At 40.4% G+C, this 22,012-nt stretch overlaps 1 protein-coding gene across 1 annotated transcript in view; it reads left to right on the plus strand.

Annotated features, from left to right (window-relative positions):
• The first annotated feature begins 2,419 nt into the window (after positions 1-2,419).
• The window catches only part of LOC147698682 (matrix metalloproteinase-18-like), a 28,550-nt gene continuing 8,957 nt past the window's right edge, over positions 2,420-22,012 (plus strand). The window contains exons 1-9 of the mRNA XM_086935272.1: positions 2,420-3,034; positions 4,121-4,365; positions 8,405-8,553; positions 8,644-8,769; positions 11,604-11,765; positions 12,800-12,920; positions 18,185-18,318; positions 19,939-20,098; positions 21,496-21,599. Coding sequence (XP_086791398.1) covers positions 2,930-3,034; positions 4,121-4,365; positions 8,405-8,553; positions 8,644-8,769; positions 11,604-11,765; positions 12,800-12,920; positions 18,185-18,318; positions 19,939-20,098; positions 21,496-21,599 — 1,306 coding nt within the window. The 5' untranslated portion in view covers positions 2,420-2,929. The remainder of the gene's footprint in view (positions 3,035-4,120; positions 4,366-8,404; positions 8,554-8,643; positions 8,770-11,603; positions 11,766-12,799; positions 12,921-18,184; positions 18,319-19,938; positions 20,099-21,495; positions 21,600-22,012) is intronic.

Below are 22,012 nucleotides of genomic sequence, written 5' to 3' on the forward strand. Positions count from 1 at the left end.
TATTACAGCCTGCATGGAAAATATACCCCCCCTGGCTGAGTGCCATGTCGAAGCGCTCAGACCGATCACAATGCTGCATTACAGCGTTGTGATTGGATTAGGGGAGGGAGCATGGCTGCATGCTTCCCGTTCCTGTCAGAGGCATAATTGGTGCAGATATTTTTAATCATGCCCAGTAGCACTGCAAAGAAGTGGAATCTGCCTCTGCTCAGTGTCATAAAAGCAGAAAATGGAGAACCCATCTTTCATAGAGTACCAGGTTTTAATAGCAGTCATCCATACACAGCTTTTGATGGTTTCATTTCCTTGAAAATGGTGCCTGTCTTGAGGGAAGGTGTTAATCACATAAAGATAGCTTACAAGCTACTTGCAAATGCAAGAAGTCAAATGTAGAGGTACCAAAACACAGTTACCTTGATAGTTGTGCTACAGGCAGTGGTGGCTCCTCCGCTAGGGTGGAGGAGCGTCGCCCCACTGCTCTGTGAGCAGTTCAAAAAGGAAAAATAAAATGACAATAACGCAATTTTGTTATCATTTTATGTTTTTGTACTGGCTCGGTTCTAGATGCGAGGTGGGGTGGGCTGGGCTGTCCAGAGCAGGGGGAGGAGTGATGGGCACTCTCTTAAGTTCACATTACAGTTTGGCCAGCCACCTTGAGCCGGTCAAACAGTCATGCGCACTTAGCATGTTCTCCTTCCAGCTGTATTGCACAGCCTTGGTGGGTAATATGCACAGACTCCCAGTCCCTGTCTGAAAGCCGAACCACGGCGCTCAGACCAATCAGGACGCTGCTATCATTCTTGTGACAGCAGCATCGTGATTGGCTAGGGGAGTCTGGGAGTTCGTGTGCGTCCTGCTTTCTGCTTCTGGAGTTGGTCGACCATAGATGACCGAGAGGCGGCAGCCGACTGCAGGCAAGCAATATTTTTATTTTTAATTTTTCACCCCGCCATCTCTGTTAAGTAGCAGCCATCATTAATGATGGAGGGAAATTCTAAAGCTTAGGCTCTCTGCAGCAGTACCAGTAAATACCAGGTCAACGTGCCTGTTCAGCAATGATTTTGCTCTATCTGCAGCACTAGTGCTAACTCTCTAACACAGTGTGTGGGCACATGTGCTGCAGATGGAGCTGCATAGAAGCGCTGCAAGGGCCAAATCATGAATACCACACACATGTGCAGTCAGTCAATGAGCTCTGAACATCAGGGCTTGAAAAGCTCCAAGGTTCTGTGTTGTGATTACTGCAGCTCCTATACTAACTTCAATTCTTTAAATGGAAATTTAGAGGTGCAGGTAGTCCCTACTCAGAGTAGCTGTCTGCTCCTGTGACGTGCTGGTACGCTCTCATTAAGTGCATTGCAGCAGTGATGAGAGGTTTAGGTGCTCTCCATGTGTAGGTACTCAGTACCGTACAGCACCTGTCCATTTAAAGCAGTGCTTGTAGTGTTACCGACAGGGCTGGCTTTAGTGCTGGTGGAGTCTGGTGCAATAGTCTTTTTTGGCCCTCCATCCAAGATATCCTTCTTTGTGTATTCCCTTACTGGTCCAAGAGTGCCCCTCAACCAGGGCCAGACTGGGAACTAAGGCCGCCCTGGCAATTTTTTGGGACCTGCCCCTGGGGAAGCACTGCCTGGCCCCGGGAGGCTGGAAACACGTGTGTGCTGTTTCTGTTACTGGGGGCCGTTATTGCAGCACTGCTGCAAAACTGGTCCCAGTAACAAAACCAGTCCCCACAGCAGCAAACTGGCCCCCACCCTTCAAGCCTCCGGGAAACGCCTGATGCCCGGGACAGTCCGTCTGGCGCTGCCCTCAACCCTCCATAGCCTCCTCTCTGGGATGCATTTCAGTGCTACATAGTTCACTCACACTCATTTGTGTGATCTGCATGGTGCATGTTCTTTGCAGCAGGCACATTAACCCTCTGCGCTCTAGTTGGATGAGTCAAAACTGCCATTAGATGAAACCCCGAGCTCTCTCCAGCAGGAATATTAATCACTAGAGTTATCCTCACAGTTTTATTGTTGCCCGAAAGCTGCTGAACACACAAGGATCTCCGCACGATGTGCTTTTAAGTCTGATGTTTTTGTAGACAGCACCCCTACCCCCATGTCAGCACCAGGTGCGGCTGCACCGGTGATGCCGGCCAAAAGCCAGCCTTGCGTATCAAGGTAGAATGTGTGATTAGACAGCACAATTGCATCGACAACAGTTGTACTCTTGGCACAGGGCCATTGGCACTGCGCAGTACTTCCATGCTGCTCTGTCAGGCATAAAGTGAGGGTTTAGGGAGTTTGCACGGGCGCTGAAGAGTGCATGTTTTCTTTGGTGACGGGCACACTTCCGCGCTTGCTGCCTGACGCACAGAGAGATGCTGGCCTGGTCGCCCCGCACGGAGCGGCCCTCACGTGACACACACTCTCCCTCTCATATCGCCATAATAAGCCTAGAAGCTGTGATCCCAGCCCTGCCACAGATTTGACATTTATCACTTTGACAGCAGGGCTATGGCCCCAGCTGACCTGGAAAAGATCCAAACACTTCCGACAAGACACAGAGGGAGCGCCCTGAGGCCGACGCAACACGAGCCTTGACCACAAATCACACCGTGCTTTGCAGACCGCATTTAGGGAGACATTCTTTGGGAAACCCACACATTGTTCCCTTCCAAGAACTTACTCCACCTTAACATTTACCCTAAATGATTGCAAAATCGTGTCTACCAAAGAAAATGAGGTAGTTCACATGCCCTGGCTTGTCAGCTTCCTGTGGTGAGTGGAAAAGGTGGGATATTGTTTTATGATTTTGATAAGCTGTGATGCAGTTCAGATGAGGCACACAGATACTATATAAGGAATACTTTCAACACAGAAGGTCACTCAGCTGAGCACAGCCATTCCCACAAGTGACTCTACCCGGAGCCTTGAGAGCAATGAAGAGCGTCTCACTTTTCCTGGTGATATTCCTCACAGTTTCTGATGCGTTTCCAGCAGCTCGCGAAATAGAAGATGGACAAGATCCTGTGCACATGGCAAAGGTAAATGCTTTCATTGTGAGGAGTTACTAACAAAAGTGCCTGCTTTACTAATTTGCTACCAATAGTGAAATGTTTCTTTGAAGTGATATAAATATAATTCACAGTTTGCAGAGTGAGGATATCCAGAAACACCTACAAACATGTTCACTCATATAATTGAGTATTACATTGTCAGTTTCAAAAGTAAAAGTTATTTAAATGTACATATATACATATATAAAACGATAAACGACAGAATACCGTACTTTTTATGAATATATCTACCGAACGTCTTTTGTTGTGCTTGTGGGATGTTGTGAAATTGTTGCTGATGCTCATAATATGGATACTTATATGTTAAGAATAGATATGCATTTTTTCTGCAAACTTTGTTGGCCATCGATGCTAAATGCAATGCCAGGCCTGCTATTCCTGGTTGATGTTGCACAATCTCTTGCAGGATGCGGTTACAGCGTAGTTCCCTATATGTGATTTTCCGGTGTGGTCATCACCGTGGTGTTATGAGCAGTGATGACACATTCTGAGCACACCACTTTGCAGAAGCTGGTGACCAATCAGGAAATGGCACAATGTCCATTAAACTCATTGTCCTGGTTGCACTCCTTTGGCCTGTTAAATAACAGCACCATGGCACAGGAGTGACAATGTGTGGCACAATGATGTTTCTAGGTATGATGCCGTATATTTGATGAACCTTGATAGAAAACAACAAATCACTCTACAAAGGAGTTGTCAAAGTGTACAGATGAAGAGGATGTGTGAGTGGATACAGGCAGGATTAGGGGTTTTACCGACTGCTGTCCTGTTCCTGTTTGGTCTTATGTGGTTATGGTGTTCATTGAAGAGAAGGGCCTTTAATTCCTTCCTGAACATCGCTAGTAAGGCATCATGGCGGCTTTACCTTCAGATAAATCTCCAGATGTTTGCAATCTAGCAAGCATGTTATATTGATACTATATTTTAGTCTAAATAATACTTTTAACCTATATTTATCTCTAGTACCATTTAACAAAAAGACAGTTAATTAACACTTGCAATTCAAACAATCTCACAAAATAATGCAATTCCACCTGTGTTTCATTCTAGGAATATTTGAAAAAATATTACAACCTTACTGCAGATGGGGGGAAGCATTTTCGAAATGGAAACAGCGGAGCATACTCCGGGAAACTGCGACAAATGCAGAAGTTTTTTGGTCTGGAAGTGACAGGAAAGCTGGACAAGGACACCTTGGAGGTGATGCATCAACCCCGGTGTGGGGTTACTGATGTAGGGGAGTACAGCACCTTCCCTCGACGTCCTGTATGGAAGAAGACAGAGCTGACCTACAGGTAATGTCCCGGAAGCTGTGAAATAATTGAGCAGGGCAGGATCCCCGGTATATCCCATCATCATGCGGAGAGTCCAGGACTGAGGCCACACCTTTTCCTGCCATCCTTATATCAATGTGCTTTGCTTTGCAAAGCACTGATTACTCAGATTAAAATAAACAATAACGAGCATTGACCAAGCCAATAGGTTTCGTCTCTGTAGAGTGAATGCAAAAAATCCCACACAACACAAACCTGCACCCATATCATAGACCAATCAAGCGCAGTATACCATGCAGACAGAGTCCAGCAGAGGTGAGCACAGAGACATCACAAATATACGTGCACCTTTGCACATAAACAACACACATACAGACACGCCTGAACACAGATTACACACACATACAGGCACCTATTTAAAGTAGCCCACATACAGGTACACTAGTCACATTGAATCAGAGCTATATGACCGCATTGCTTGAATGTGCCCCATTACATAAGTAACACCGCCTGACAATGCTGGCCTTCTCGGCCAAAAATTGTCCTTCTTATCTAGGGTATGTATGACCAATGTTGTAATGGTAAAAGCACAGCTTTAATTTCCAGTATACAGTCCAGGCCCAGCTATCATAAGCATGACTTTTGGCCATTCGGAAGCAATCATTATGTGCAAATGCACAAATGGACACGAAAATACAAAAAAGCATATTTGTGGGCTTCATTGCGATAATGTGATGTGTTTTTGTTTAGTTGCTTTTTAAGGATTACGTATTTGTCGGAAATAAATTAGAGGAAACGTTTTAGTAACCTTGACTCTGCTGGGCTGTCAAAAGTTTGTAATTGCCCATTGTTAACAACAGGTCCCATGCAGTATGTCTTTGTAAAGAAACGAGGGACACATGTTTCAACTCTGGCGCTGCACTGGAGGTAATTGTTATTGAAAACGCACACAGGCCGGTACTGCTGCCTCAAATGCTGTTTTTAAAGACAGGTTGTTTTCTTTTAACGGCCAACCAATGAAAACACCAGACGCAGTATTATCACGAACCAATAAGACTTGCATTTGGTACTGCTCAGCCATTCACAAAGCTGGTAATTCCACGTGAGCTCCTTGAGTGCATCAAGGAAGCTGGTGAGGTAGACTTCAGCTTCACATAGGTCAGTACAAATCACTGCACTAGGCCTTTAAAATAGAAGACTCTTTTTTACAACAATCTCGTATATACAACATGTAGGATGTATGATGTTCGAATGGAACAAAAATATCCAGCCTTTGTGCAAACACGCAAAGAGCATATGATGAGAGTTATGTCAACCTGCAAACTAATCCTAAAGTTACTATGGAAAATCTTCCAGGGATCTTCATCCTTTTGAGAAGTGGAAAAGTACAATTAGAGAAAAAACATAAGACATTTGCATCAGGTCTTGACATCTTAGAAGATATCGCAAATGAAAGTCCCTGCAGCACCATCAAAGCCTGGAAAATGGTGTAATATCCTACTGTTCAATTTCATCATCCTTAGCACACAGGTGACATGGCAGGATGTTATCTTACAAGACAGAATGAGCTCTGATGGGCTCAGACCTTCAGTCTGCCTCTTACCTTCAAATGAAAATGATCCACTACTGATCATCTCTGGTGGCTTCAGTCAATTTAGACTTTACTGCATACATAAGTAAATAAAGCAGGGTAGAATATATATTGAAATCCACTATGTTCACAGCAGCAGTAATTTAAAATTAATGCTTAGTTAGCTTTTCGTCCTCTCATGCGGTATATGTTGCTATTTATGATTATTTACGTAATCAGAAAGGAGTTGTCTGTTTGGAGTCATGACTTTTTTTGCACTTTATGAGGCTAGGGCTGATGACAGTATACTTAGACATAATTCTGTATTAATAAAAAGCAGACATGATGCAATGCAAACACAAGGAGATGATGGAATGAGCGCTGAAACCTTTCAGGTACTCACCCCCAGTCACAGAACTGGGTTGAATCCATCATTGTTCTTTAGCTCACTTTGACACCCCAGTTCAGATCGAGCCATATGGAAATCAGTCTTGACCCTGGCCTCATGGGAACAGTCCAGCCTGAACTGCCAAGCCAGGTCTTCCCGGAACTGGAAACAAGCATCCTGGGACCGGTTTCAGAGTATTACCGCTCATCAGCCAGGCCAGCTTGAATCCAGTGGCAAAGTGAGCGAGGGACCCACGTCTGGGCATACCCTGCAGTTCACTGGAGCCCAGAGTCCTGAGGGGACCATTGAGCAATGATAATTGCTGTATTTTACTACCTCACCTATAGTGAAATGAGCCATTTGCCTTGCTTGCACCAGGTACCATGGCATCATTGCTTAAGCTACTGGATGGATCAGTTTATTCCAATAACAAGAGTGGTACACAACGTCTCAGTAACCTGAAGTCCAACTTAAATCAGCAAACTGTCTGGATCTTGGAACGCGTACCAAGAGTCATAACAAGTTAAATATATACATTCTTACTGTTAAATGCATGGATAAAAGTGAACCAATAGAACACCAATTGTTTACAATCTTGACCTTTTTAATTTTGGGCGAGTAGAAAAATGATTGGCATCTACGAGCATGTGTGATTGATACTACTTAATAGAGTATACCCTTAGGGCGAACAAAGAAAATGCAAAGAGATGATGGACGGAGTTCTGAAACTTTTCATGCACTCAAACCCAGTCACAGATCTGGGTGGAATCCATCATGCAGATATGTCCTCGCATATAATATAATGCACCCTGCCTTAGGGCTCTAAGACCTTCTGCAGGGGTGACTTAAATATAGTATATGCAGTGCACAGGGGCATGGGTGTTCTATGTTGTATTTTCAAAATGGTTTGTACCATGATGCAATATCATGAATCAATCCAAGTGAATAAAAACATTAGGTAGTCATAGTTTCCCTACTTTCAGCTAAGATCACTACAAATTTAGAAGTCCCAAGAATTGAATTGACCTGATATTTTGAAGGTCAAAAATGTTAATTTCTGTTCCAGCAGATGACACAGATCAAGTGTCCTTGGGGTGTTTACATTTTTCAGGGCAAAGCAAATCTGAGCCTCCTTATCTCTTAATATATATATGAATCATTTGTAACATACTCCCAAAGTGAGAGAGAACTGAGTTTAAGTGCATAGGCATAGGAAAGGAGGGATTGAAGAGGGAAGCAAAGGGCTGCACGGTAAAGAAAGCAAACAGTTTGTTAAACAGATTAGAATTTAGTTTTTTTTCTTAAGGTTGAAAAAGATCATGTTAATCAAAGTAGAGGTAGACAGTTCTGTAGTGTAGGGGCCAATGACAAATTATTGTACTGTCCTGTCTTCTACTGCCCCATTCTCGTTAGCAATACGTGCTATCGAGAACAAAGCCGTGCATTTGGAATATGGTTGATGATAATATGAAAAATCTATGGGACTGCTTCATAAAGCTCTCACACTACAAAGACGAGACAGGTAAAAAGTACTTTACTGATGTACACAGGTAACCAATTAATTGGGGGTACTGCTGAAGGCAAAAGTGTATCTCATAAGTGTACATATGGACACTTGAGAGATCAGAGTAGATAAATGATGCAAAAGATTTATGATAGGAATGGTGAATTGAATTTTTTTATATTGGCTCTATGTGTATGTCACTAGATGGCTATTGAAATATAGAGCTACAAAAATAGCATATTTCCTACCACTACATCATCAAGGTAAGTAAAATGTTATGTTAATGACTCTTATTCCATTTACCTAGACGTCCCCTGCGATGTAGTAGTAAGGCCAGTACAGTGAATGCGACATTTTTGTGGGTTGATAGTTTGTCCACGCTATAGTGCTGTAATGCCTTTTTTATAATATTCTATTTATTGCTATTGAAATGTATATTAATTCTTAGTTTATGTAAATATTTCAACATTGCACAGTGTTCAGTGGTGTGATTATTTACCCCTATAGAAAAAGTGAAGAAGAAATTGTGTTGGATTTAACTAGCAACTTTCATATACTTTCTAGTTGATATATGGCCTCCCTCTTTTGTATTTTTTAGAATTTTGAATTACACACCAGACATGGAACAAAGTGATGTGGATTCAGATATTGAGAAGGCATTCCTAGTCTGGAGTCAAGTCACACCTTTGATCTTCACCAAAGTACAAGGGGGCATAGCTGATATTTACATTTCTTTTGTTGCTGGATGTAAGTAGTATATTTAAATTAATGTTGTACATTAATTCAAATTATGCTGTAGGTCAAATTCTGAGGAATAATGCTTGAATTTTCTGTTAGATCATGGGGACTACGAGCCCTTTGATGGGCCTTCTGGAACCTTGGCCCACGCCTATCCACCTGGAGAAGGTCTACTAGGAGATGCCCACTTTGATGAAGATGAAAACTGGACCAAAGGCTCAGATGGTATGTTCTTTCACACCAACTTGATCATGTAATTTGTGACATGTTCCCTTGAAACTAGAAAATATCTGCTTCATTGTCAGATATCAGCTTGGAAATGTGAAATAGGGTCTGATAGACGGCTCCCATTTGCAAACCAGAACGTAGAGTTTGCACACCAACTGGTTTATGATTCGAAATGCAATTTGCAATGCAACATTTACTAATCGGTCGCATTATAAATTGCCAATTCGCTGGGTGTTGTAAAATTACCAGCCAATTTAATATTCATTTCATCTCTATGTTTGCTTTTCCAAATAGAAAAGATTGTTTTAGACGCAGCCAGTCTCCATTAAAGGGACAGGGGTTACTTTTTTCCAGATAAGTGTTTCCAGTCACTGAAAACTGTGCAGAGCAAGCAGTGGGCCGGTGGACCACTGCCTGCTCCCGCTGAGGTTGTGGACGTGATTCCCAATGTGTAGCTTCCCTTTTGCAAACAGCTGCCACCCAACCTGGAGGGATCAGTAACTGATCAATTTTTGCATCCATAATTAAGTTCACAAATCATTGATACATTCCAATGCGAATTCAAAACAGAAGAGGTGATGAAAATACAGGTTCTCATGTAAATGTTCACTATTATGATAAGCATTTCCTACACCAACAGCACATAAGCATAGACCAATAAACAGAAGAATGAGTAGTGCAGTTAGGGTGGTAGAATATGTGAAGTGCACCATATTTTGAGACTGTGTAGAGAATGGGATTTTTCTTTTTTCATTTTCATTTGGAGAAAAAATTAAAAATACAGAATATTAGATGTATGCTAATAAAAGGATTTCACATTGTCGAATTTGATGAAAGTTTGACATTTTTGAGAGTATAACTGTTAGTTGTACACCTTGGAAACACATGGCTTTCAGGTTTCTGAATCGCAAAGCAAAAGCAATGCTACTTAAATAATATCCATAAGCTAATTTGACTATGATAGCCTTACTTTTGTTATTTAGCTCCGCAGCAATTTGTGAGGCTGTATGTTAACTATTGACGACTGCAATTTTGTGCTACCAAAATACTGTGGCCAAAATATTGAGGCCTAAAATAAGATAAGTGCCTATAGGGAAGTATAGAATTACTATTAACGTCAGATATATGCACACACAGACAAATCTATATATAAGTTAGCTGCTGGCCCAACCTTAGACACATACACACACACACACATACACACATGCAGACTTGCATGCATGCCCGCACAAACACACACACACACACACATACACACGCACACACACTAATCCGCATGAGAAGAAAGATATTGACTTGCAGTCCTTACCCACATATTTGTTTATTACTGGTCCTGCTATTATCTATCTCTATTCCGGGAAAGGCATGAAACAAACTTTCCAGCTCTAGGTTGGTGAGAATTGACTTACATGCTGTAAATATATTTAGCAGTGGAATGTTAGGAAACTATTTGCCCCAACCAACCTCCTTCACCCTCTTCAGCCCCCAACCACTCTCCTCAGCACAGCTGTGTACATTGGCTGATCAACAACTTCAGGTGAAAAGCCACCTTGGAAGACAGTAGGACATTTTGGGTAGTTCCCCGCTTTCCATTGAATTTCATGGTAATGCCTTTTGTATATAAATATGCACAGCTTGCTGATACGATGTAACAGACAGATGATGCTGTAACCTTTGAAAGTGTGAAGTAAGGTCCTGCAGGGATTATTGGGTGAAAATGATGCAACAGTCTGCTGACACCATTTGAATGAGAATGGATTTAATACTGACTTTTATTCTAATGCAATAATTGACTAGGGGCAAGATGTAGGTCGGTCGGTAACGGCCGAAAATCGGTATTTTCGGCCGTTACCGACCGGTATACATGATTTGAAATGTAGGGGCACAATGTTACAGAATTGGTAACTTTACCGATTCGGTAAAGTTACCGATTCTGTAAAATACTGAATCGGTATTTTTACCGATTCGGTAAATCTCAGATGTAGGTGGGACTCTTCTGAGTCCCAAAGGCCCTACAAAATCGGTATTTTACCACACAATCCTATTGTGTGGTAAAATACCGATTTCAGGTGTGCATGCACACCTAGCCTTGTGACAGACAGACATGCCCTTAGGGCATGCCTGTGTGCCACATGGCGCACATGCCTATTTGTGGGGTGCCAGAGGGTGTCAAAGTGACACCCCCTGCACCCTTGCAAAATTCGGTATTTACCGATTCTGTAAATACAGAATCGGTATTTCCCATTGATTCCTATGGGCTTTGAAGCCCATAGGAATCAATGGGAAATACTGATTCTGTATTTACAGAATCGGTAAATACCGAATGTTACAGAATCGGTATTTCCACATCTGGAAATACCTACATGTTAACCACATTGATTTACCGATTTTCAATTACCGAATCGGTAAAATTCGGTAACTAAAAATCGGTAAATCAATATTACCTACATCGGATGCTTTAGTTAAGGTAAAATAGAATACCTTATTCAGCAAACACATTTTCTTAATAAAAGTGTGTCATATTTCAGCCGTAAATCTCGGTTAAATGAAACATTTAATAGTGGTAGACAAAATATAAAATATTGCACAGAAAATTAACATCCCAAGACAACCCAGGTTATATGTGAAATATTGGACAAAATACATAAGTTTAATGTGGAAAATATCGAAAGGAAATTAAAGTAAACAATTTTAAAATAATTCAGCAAGTGCATGTAGAATAACAAATCTCAGTGGAAGTTTGGGGGTTGTCTTCAAGACTTTAGTCATTGTGTGAGATGACGCAATAAAATACAAACCAACACTTTGTGACAAAAATTCTTGTTTCCTAGGAGCTAACCTGTTCTTGGTGGCCGCACACGAATTAGGCCACTCTCTCGGTCTCCATCATTCCAATGTATTTGGCGCCTTGATGTACCCAAGTTACATTTACCGCGACCCCGACCACTTCCAGTTGTCCCAGGACGATATCAATGGCATCCAGGACCTCTATGGTAAATATCTGTTAAAATTGATGCATTTGTCTTAAAAAATACAGGTTTTGGTACATATGAATGGAATGTGCTATCCCTATTGTGTTTTTTTAACAATGGGGTCCTGACTCACAAAGATTGTTTGGCACTTGCTTTACTATAATAATACTATTGACTTTCCCCTGAATTCAAGGAGTAGGCCAAGTGCCACTGCTAAGTCAGGAGTATTACAAGAGTAATTCACGATCTTTGGTCCTATGGGAAGGCATGCGTTGTCATGAAATTATATTTCTTTCTTTTATGTCGGATATACCCAAATCAGAGGAATGACAATTGTGTAATGAAAAGCATGGTAAAACATCGTAAACTATGGGGATTTCTGCTTGAGCGGGCAAATATCATTAAAAACCAAAAGTTGTCAATAAACATCAAATAATGACATCTTTCGTGTTTTTTGGTCAAATACAGGTTTTAGTTCTAGGAAAACATTTTCTTCACCTACAATGCAGTTTTTAACCTTCACTAGGCAAACGCTTCTCCTCCTTGGTACTTTTTTGAGTAGGCAACACCTAAGCTTGGTTGGAATAAGACTCGTATTTGAAGAATGGTGAATTAAGCCTGAATAGCTCAGCTGGAACTCACATCAAGTCCAGAATTAAGACAGAACTGTTCACAGAAATACTTTGTGAATCGTCCCTTGTCTTTACTTGATCATACTTTTCCATTGAATTCCCCGTTTTATTCTTTCTAGTTTAAATGTTATCAGTGTTGTTCCTTGCCCGCCTCCCTTGTATCTCGTTAGCTTGTTAGCATTATTTCCTACTTTCTGTTTAATTTACGTGCTTTTGTACCTCTGTGTTTGAGTTATTGCTGTACTTTTAAAAAAAAATGCTTGTTACTTTCAATTACCTTTTCAGTGTAATATATGTTTCCACTGCACGCTATTTTATAATAAATTGTAAATCAGGGTACTTGTTTAAATGAAAGCTCACCAGTTATAATTATTTACCAAAGTATATTGTAGTTTTATCTTTTAATTCTTTTGTATTTCATAGGTGCTGCAACACATCCTATTCCACCAACCAAACCGACGAAACCCACAACAGCTTGCAATCTCACTATGACATTCGGCGCGGTTACAACTTTCCGTGGCGAGATTTTGTTTTTCAAAGACAAGTGAGTTGGTTTAAAAAAAAAAAGTCCTTTCATTTCATTTTCAGAGTACATTAGTTATCCCATGGAAAGCATATTAATGTATTAGAAGGACATATATAAACATGTATAGAATGGACAGACATTAATTGATGGAGAAATAAAAATAGACATTGTATGTACCTAAGAATTTAAAGGGGTTTCTTAAGACGGACTATAGCTTTAGCTTGGTCTAAATTTGGTGTAGATAGCCTTCATCAATCCCATCCAGGATCTAAGAGCATTTAGAGGCCAACAACCACTGAATATGTAAAGCACCTATGAAGTGACCGAATTTAGCATTCAAAAGTGAACTTTGCAAATGGAACCAGTGATAGCTTACAATGATAACATTAGAGAGCTTTCGCCCAAATATTGTACGCCCATCTTTTCCCCCTACCTCTTATTTTTATAATATCATTATAATAAGTTAAAACTAATCCCAAAACTCCTAACCAGTGTCTTGACGGAAATCAGAACCAAATAATTTGATCTGGCAGAACCAGAACCTCATGGTCTTCGTTGGTTAACCACACGGAATGCAGGGATCCAAAAAAACCTCCAGCCAATGCACACGCAAGATAATCCTGTTTAACATTAATAAGAGACTCCTAACACCTAATATTAAATCATTTGGTTTGTATTTTTGTACGTATGCTGATGACAACAATGAAGGACGCATTCTAAGGATACCCAGCTTTAGACGGGTAGCTTATCGTGGTACTCAACTGGATGGGCCTACACTGACTCAAACTAAATATGGCCAAGACTAAAATTCTCATCACGGGTACCTTTCTCTCTCTCAAACTTTCCTCCTTTTGGTCTCCCATTCTCAGTTCCTGCCCTTAATCAGCCAAAAGCCTTACAAGTGCAAACATGGACTGCTCCCATCAGGTGGGCTGGCAAGAAGCCTCAGTTGTCTCTACCTGTATTTTTGTAAAAAAAAAATATACATATATGCCCCTCTCTCCCACTGTTATCTTTTGAAGTCCAACACCTTGCTGTCGTGGCTGTCATTAGGTTCAGATTGGATCACTGTAGCAGCCTGTCCTTTCATATGAAAGTTTCTCTAATTCAACTCAACACCTGCTGTGTATTCAAAAAGAGGAAGCCCACTTTGTGGTGGGAGCCCTGTGTTTTAGCCCTGCCATTGCATGACTGCAAACTCTAAAGTGCCTCTCAGTTGAATAATGGGCCATCTTTAAAACTTTTTGCTTAGTCTATTATGCAATATAAGGCACAGTGCCTCAATTTATATTACAATACCTGCACAGATACTTCCATAGCAGGGTGCTCCACTCCACCGACACAGTTTGTCTCTGCTTCCCAAGGTTTTGTAAGATTAGCTATGGTATTCCAGCCTTTTCAGTTTGAGCTCTCGTACCCTGAGCCACAGATCTACAGTTGATTTCCAATCATCTATCCTTCAGGAAGTCCCTTAATAAAGTTCTCTTCTGTTAACATTGTGCTTTTTCAGAATACCATTCCCATGCTGCAAACACTATGGGGACAGTGCACCTTACTACAATCTAAACTGAAACTAACACTGTAATTTGCTTCTGCAATCCGCTATTGCGTACTAGTTATTTTCTAAATAAATAACTCCAATCACGGCTGGACTAGGGAACTAAAAGCAGGCCTGACAACAGTGATCAAACTGGCCAACTCCCAGTGTATCCTCAAACTCTCCTCTCTTTCCATCCATTCATTCTCTTTCTCTCCTCTCTCTGTTTTTCTTCTCTGATCACTTTCTGTCTACTTTCCTTCTACCTTCTCTACCCTCTCTCTTATTCTCGATCTTCAAGCCAACCCATGCCTGAGGATATCAACCTTGGGTAAATGGGAAATAGACAGATGCACCATTAGGAGTCCTGGGCTTGCAAACCAGTCTCGAAGAGCGCCAGCCCAGTGGGGAAATGCCCGGTGGAATAAAAGGCCTGTCCAGCATTGACTCCAATTCATTTTATGTATTAGAAAGACATTATAAAGTCAAGAGCCGCATCTGGGGGAAAATACTCACAAATGCTGCTTGAAAGGCTCATTGAGACATTGGCAGATACTTGGAAACTATCCACTACTCAAATTCATGAATTGAAGATCCATTTGCCACTGGGTTTCCAAAGATTGTTGACAGAAGGCCCTCATATTTAGGGTGGTCATTCCATCAGACATTTTTCCTGTTCAGGACTTTCAGCATGAGCCTTGTTGTTCTGAGCAGTAAAACCAAAGAAATATATTGCACATACTGGGAGAAAACATCCAGTATGTTAGGGCCATTTCCTTTTTAGTATTTTGATAACAAACTCCTGATTTCCCAAGCAGTTTAACTCTTTAAGTGCTGCCGTCGGCCAACGGTCATCGCGAGCACTACCTTGCCAGTGCTACGCACGACCGTTGGCTGACGGGGCCGCACCCGTTATTCGAACGTTCAGCACTGGGCCCTGAACGCTCGACGCTGCTAAGGTGTTAATTAGATATGGTGCGTCTTTGCAAAGCTTCGCTGGTGGCACAGAGATCACTAACTGCATGGTGCAGTTTTCTAAGTATGATACTTATTTTTCTACGAGGGAAGTGGAGGACATCCCTCTACTGACATGGCAGATTGGCACAATTCTCTGAAAAAGCCCCGTAGTCTCTATTAGCATAAGCGTCTTGGACCATTACCGTCTCAATAAACCCCCTCCCTCAGGTGGTATTGACCATACATGCCCTTGTGACCTCTACCAATAAACTTCAGCAGCATTGGTTCAGATAGTTATTTGAAGCACTGTGCACTATGATTCAGGAGAACACCTCACTTAAAAATCATGTTCAGTGGACATTCCATGCTGGTGGGTTTCATGAAACCTGTTCCTGACCAGCTGCGCTTCAGGAATGGTGGCGAAGGGAACAAGTTGTTGGAATTCCAGAGAAGGCCTCCCGAAGTCCTACTCAAAGCACATTGAAGGATATTGGTGTTGTTGTCTCTTGGTTACTCTCAAGGCACTTTGAAAGATACACGTCTCGGTTGCTCACAGGTTCTTCACATGTGACCTCGCAGGTTTACATACATGTAAAGGACCCTGTGTCATAGTAGTTAAAACTTAGGGCCATATGTATCAAGCCTTTTGCGAATCGCAGAGGCCGAAATTCGCATAATTTCGACCTTTGCAAATCGCAAAAGGCCTTTTTGCATGTTTTGGTATGTATGAAATATTCGCAAAATAAGGAATAGCAAAGATTTGCCATTCCTTATTTTACCATAGCATTTAAGGAATCACAATTTTGCGATTCCTTAAATGCTATGTATGTAGCATTTTTGGGCTTCGAATTATGGTTAAGAATTCGCAAATTACCACCAACTTGTAGTTGATGGTAACTTGCGAATTCTTCAAAAAATGCACAATTTGGCATTTTTGAAGGTGGCATGTGATGCACACACATGCCCATAGGGCATGTATGTGCACCATAAGCACACTCATGTACATTTCAGGGGTGCAGCAGGGTGTCTTTGAGACACCCCTGCACCCTTGAAATAATTCTCAAATTGCGATTAGCAAATTGCGAATTCGCAATTTGAGAATTATTTCGCAATCATTCCTATGGGCCTCCTGGCCCATAGGAATGCATTGGAAAATATTCCTTAATTGCGAATTTGCAAAATGCGAATTTGCAAATAAGGAAGATTAAGGAATCGCAAAAAAAAGCGAATTTCTTCATACATACCATTTTGCGATTCCTAAATAGCGATTCCTTAAAAATCGCTATTTAGGAATCGCAAAAGGGTTTGTTGATACATATGGCCCCAAGATCACTAAAAAGACAGCTGTGGGCTTGCCATTTGGATCGGAATCAGGACATGATTTTACTAGGATTTAAATTGTATTGGACTTTTCGGATATGACCTTGCATTCTGGTTTGTAGCAGCAAATTATAAGGTATAAAAACAAAGTAAATAAGTGATTTCTGCTCAACATTCTATACCTAAAAGAGAGCGGGTGCCATCTGAAAGTAAGAATGAATTGTTTACCTTTTCCTAGTGTAGTGAGGCATTTTATCTCTGTCCTTGTGTTTAAGGGGCATATCAATGAGAGCATGGTCAGATTGGCCTACAGGGCAATTAGGCCGTGCCTGATGGACAGGCTTGAAAGATCGGTATGTGGGCCAGGGTTTTAGCAGTTTTAGGACGGTTTTATTGCCAGGTGGGCCATTTTTTACTGTTGATTTCCCTTATATTACCACTTTATTTAACAATATCCTTTAATAATGCAGGATAGTATTATTTTGGTGCCCAGGTCTATGTTTTGTCCCGGTCAGACCCATGAATGAAGGAAGCTATCCTGCAACAAATGCTCCCTATGCCTAATTGAAACATAGACATTAAACATGAAGGAAATGCTCATACGTTGTATTCTCAATAACCATGCCTGGCAGCAATAAAGAATCAAACACATTGTTAGGTTTTCATTACTTTCACCATACTTCATGTTATTGCTCCAATCACGTTTGCTGTTCCAAAAGAAATCATATTTTTCAGCTTGGAATTTGCAATCTTCACTTTCTATGACCATCCCAATAGGTCCATACAGATGCTTACTTAAGTATGGGATATCTATGGAACAGGGAAGTGTCAATCACACAGCAGTGTGGTGATGTTACCTTTCTTTTCTTTTTTGTTCATGGTCGGATGTACAGTGGAGCATGTCAGCTCTCCTGGGCTGCACTTTTATGTTGAGAACCTGGATACCGATAACAGGGGTGAGACAGACCAATTGCCTACTACGAGTGATCACCAAAATCCAACTGCTAGTAAAGAAAGTTGTCTAATTGTACAGTATGCCACATTAGACCGCGTGGACCGCGATGCACTTTACTGAACCATAAAGACCGCTGTAGCCTGTTTGGGATTTATAAAGAACAATTTATTATGCGACAAAATGGACCTGCAGCTCCATTTATCTGTGTATTTGAGAAATACCACATTGGAAGTTTTTGTGTCACAAAGAAATAATTTCTCGCAACTTACATACAGCGTGCTTTTTGTAGACATGGTGGTGAAAAAATGTATCCAATGTCCTCAATATCGATAAACCATGTCTTTTTTATGTATCTGTATATTTCTATTGAACAAGAAAAATCACTTGCTACTTCTCGTTCATAGGTTTCGATATCAGCATCTCTCGATCATATATACATAGCCATTCATCTTAAGTAAAAGAAGTGCATTTTGGGTGATATTTTTTCTTTGGAATTTTGTGTGTGTTTTTTAGAATGTTTTGGCGCAAGATTCCTAACAGCTCAGAAGTCAGATCCTACCTCGCGCACTCCTTTTGGCCATCTCTACCATCGGGTGTGGAAGCCGCTTATGAAAATCCTGCAACTGATCAAATCTATTTTTTTAAAGGTAACACTAGATATCTATGGCTACTCATTTGCTATTCAAGTTGCCTGCAATTTGATTCATTAGGTCGAGCATTAGCCAGCACGCAAGCACTGCTCTGCGAAGAGCTGTATTAGTTCAGTACGGAGAGAAGCTTCTTCCCCGCACTTATTTTTCATTGGCATGTGTGTTTGTCCATTGTAAATGCTGCCTTCTTATTCATTATGAGGCTTGCTAGTCCCTCCTTAGTACAGCCATGGCGTCATTTGTATCCTCCCATGGCTACTGGCCCCTTTGCTTGGTTGTTACACAGGGCGAGTACTATTTCCTTCTGGAGCCGGAGTCCGCTGCAGGAGACGGACCAGGTAAACGTGGAGTGTGTAGAGGGGCACACGTAACGCTGCACACCTTTTCAAACAACATGGGGGGGATGTAGGGGCTAGAATCACGCAACATTACGTGTTTTACTGCCTTCTACCCCCCTCCCGTTGTCATGCCTTCTTCCCCCTTCACCCTCCCTCCCATTGTGCGTGCCATCTTTTTCCGTCTCCACCCTTCCTCCTGTTGTCCGTGCCTTCTTCTTTCCTCCCCGCCCCTGTGCCCGCCCTCTTGTTGTCTGTGCCTTTCCCCCGCCCTCCCTCCCTCCCTACCGATGTCTGTGCATTCTCCCCGCCACCCTCCCTCCCGTTGTTCGTGATGCCAAGTTGCCAACCATTTTCAATGCTATAGGTCTTGCATAGATTGGAGACCTATTGCATTGTACAGCAAACACATTGATATTGCATGCAGTATTTGCTTAAGCCATATAAATGTTTATTGCTAGTTCTGTTTTGAAGTGTCAAAACCAGAGCCACCGTACCCCTGCGTCACATTTCCTTGCTTCGGCAGCAAATACCAGTTGGGGGGGAAATGCCCTTCAGATGACCTCAAGTCCTTGGCTCGTCCCCTAAAAATGAAAAGATAATGCTCTGGGTGAATGTTCCCAACATGAAGGGGCCTTATGCAGGAGCACACATTTTCAAACATGGTGGCATACCTTTAACAAAGAAGTACTTTTCAGGGTTTACAAGTGTATGAAATGAGAAGAATGTAATTTTGATTGTCACAAGATTATAAACATTATGGATTTGCGAATTCAATTGGTGGTTTGCTTTTCATGAGCCGAGGTTGTGTGAAGTTTGCGACTTATTGTAGTGACTGAAAGTTCACGTTCTGCCAAAAAATAGCTAACAAACTAGGAATTCATGTGTCTGCGCCTTTATTTCTAATACCTGCTATTTGCTGATCCTCATTTCACAGGGGCCTGAAAGGAGGCTGCTTTTCACAATGCTTTTTATATTATTTAATGTGCAGAAAATACTCATGAAAGTGTTTTGATCAACATCTAATGAGGTGTTGGTTTTAAGAAAGCCCGTAAAGCAACAAGATGAGTTTGTCTTCACTACACTTTATTCACTCCTTCTTTGAAAGGAGATTGCTTTTGACAATGCTTTTCATATTTTCAAGTATGTATGTGTTTAATGTGCAGAGAATACACATGAAAGTGTGATGATTAACATCTAATTAAGTGCTGGTTAAATGAAAACACCTTAAAGCAACGAGATGGCTTTCCTTCACTAGTTTTTATTCACTCCTTCTTTGTAGGTTCTAAATACTGGGCTTTCAGTGGAACGGAAATGTTAATGGATTACCCCAAGAGCATCGATCGGTTGGGCTTTCCAAGTTCTGTGAAGAAAATTGATGCAGCTGTCTATGATGAGGCTACAGAGAAGACCTATTTCTTTGTAGGAAACAAGTATTGGAGGTAAGCATTGAAAATAGTTAATTTCCTATTGGATTCTTTAGGCCCAATGCACAAAAACATTATGTATATCTATTCACCAACAGATCTACTTCTACATATATGTGTAGCCCGCCACTTTTTTGCTAACCACCAGAATTACACCTATGTGTAGATTTATATGTCTCCACACCCATCAGTCAAAGATTAATCCTACCATGAGTGAATTTACAAGTGTAAAATTAGGACGAGTAACCAAGCACCTATTGGTGGAGATCTCCCTAGGGGAAAATATAGGGAAATGTAGTAAAGTTTATATATTTAAAAATATTTAATTATATTCATTGAAAATGTAAATGAAAATAATTTAAAACAAACATTATTAACTTGAATTTACAAAATAAAAAAAATAGTTACAGCACTTTAATTATGCAAAGTGTATGTGTTTTAAATATACAAATAATTGATAGATTAGTTTAATTTCATTTATAAATCTTAGATTTTTTATCAATATTTTTTTTTAAAATAACCAAACTCACTAACATTTTTATGTTTATTATATCTGTAGTAAAAATGGTTAAAAATTATGTATTTATATGATTTTTGTATTTTTTTAATACGTAAAAATGTTGATTTACATTTTTTGGGTCACTTTAAATGATTAAATGTACTATTAAAACATATAATTAATTATTAGCAACACATGCGCTTGACACACACACACACACACATGCACAACAACACACACACACACACACACACACACACACACACATATATATATATATATATATATATATATATATATATATATATATATATATATATATATATATATATATATATATATATATATATATCAAAGGAGTACCCTTTCAGGATTAGATTGCTGCATAAAATATGTAAAAAAGTAACTAAGGAGCCCTGGGTGGTTTAAACCTTTTAGGTGGAGAGTAGAACCTTTAAATGAAGCATTAGACAACACCTTCATCACTCACTTCAAAACTGCTCTCCTCAATTGTTTGTTTTTTTGGCAGAGTTTTTAGAGATAGGTATTTTAAGATCTTTGATAGGAAAGGTAAAAAACGAATTTCAATAAGGGGTATACAATGAATTAATTTACATTACACTGTAAAACCGTTCTGGGTGCTAAAAACCTCTGGGTGATATGTATTAAGCAGTTTAATGTCTATTTAGTAAATGTTTGCCCATAAAGAAATAGCTTTTACATAAAAATCCATTTGTCTCACTTTTTCACTGCAAGAAAGAGACGAGGTATCCTAGCACTAGATTAACAGATCAAGACAAGAAGGAACATAACATTTTATTATTCGAGCATGCATCTTCAAGTTTGCTAACTCTATATTTTATGTGGTCCTTTGCAATTATTCCATAATTTACACGAATTAACATTCTTTCAGTTATAATGAAGGGACAAAAACTATGGAGAAGGGTTTTCCTAAACATATTGTGAGAGACTTTCCAGGACTTGACAAGAATATCCAGGCAGTTTTCCAGTCTGATGGTAAGTGGAATGAATTTCGGAGTAGAACAATAATTAATCTGGTTGTTGTACAGTCTCCAGAAGTTAGATTGCCACACTTAAACTAGCTTGTGAGAATTCATTGAAAAAGTGTCAGAAACAGAAATGATATATCTTGGAATAAAGCAATAGCCATTTCCAAAGAAAACAAATGCATTCTTTTGGGAAAAGGAAGAAGACAACATAAAGAGAGCCCTCAGTTATTGTACCAAACATTCCCAGTTAGTGTTGACCGTACTTCCTAACTAAACTAGGGGTGACACATTATTGTCATCGGAACTCAGTGCTTTATGTCTGACTTACACAATCTTCTATCCTAGCTTAAGAAAATCCTAAAACAGTTTTAAGATTAGCCTTCCTGTTTTAAGATAGTTTTAAAATTGTTGGCAAAAAAA

This window comes from Lissotriton vulgaris, chromosome 8, assembly GCF_964263255.1.
Source record: "Lissotriton vulgaris chromosome 8, aLisVul1.2, whole genome shotgun sequence".
Taxonomy (NCBI): Eukaryota; Metazoa; Chordata; class Amphibia; order Caudata; family Salamandridae; genus Lissotriton; species Lissotriton vulgaris.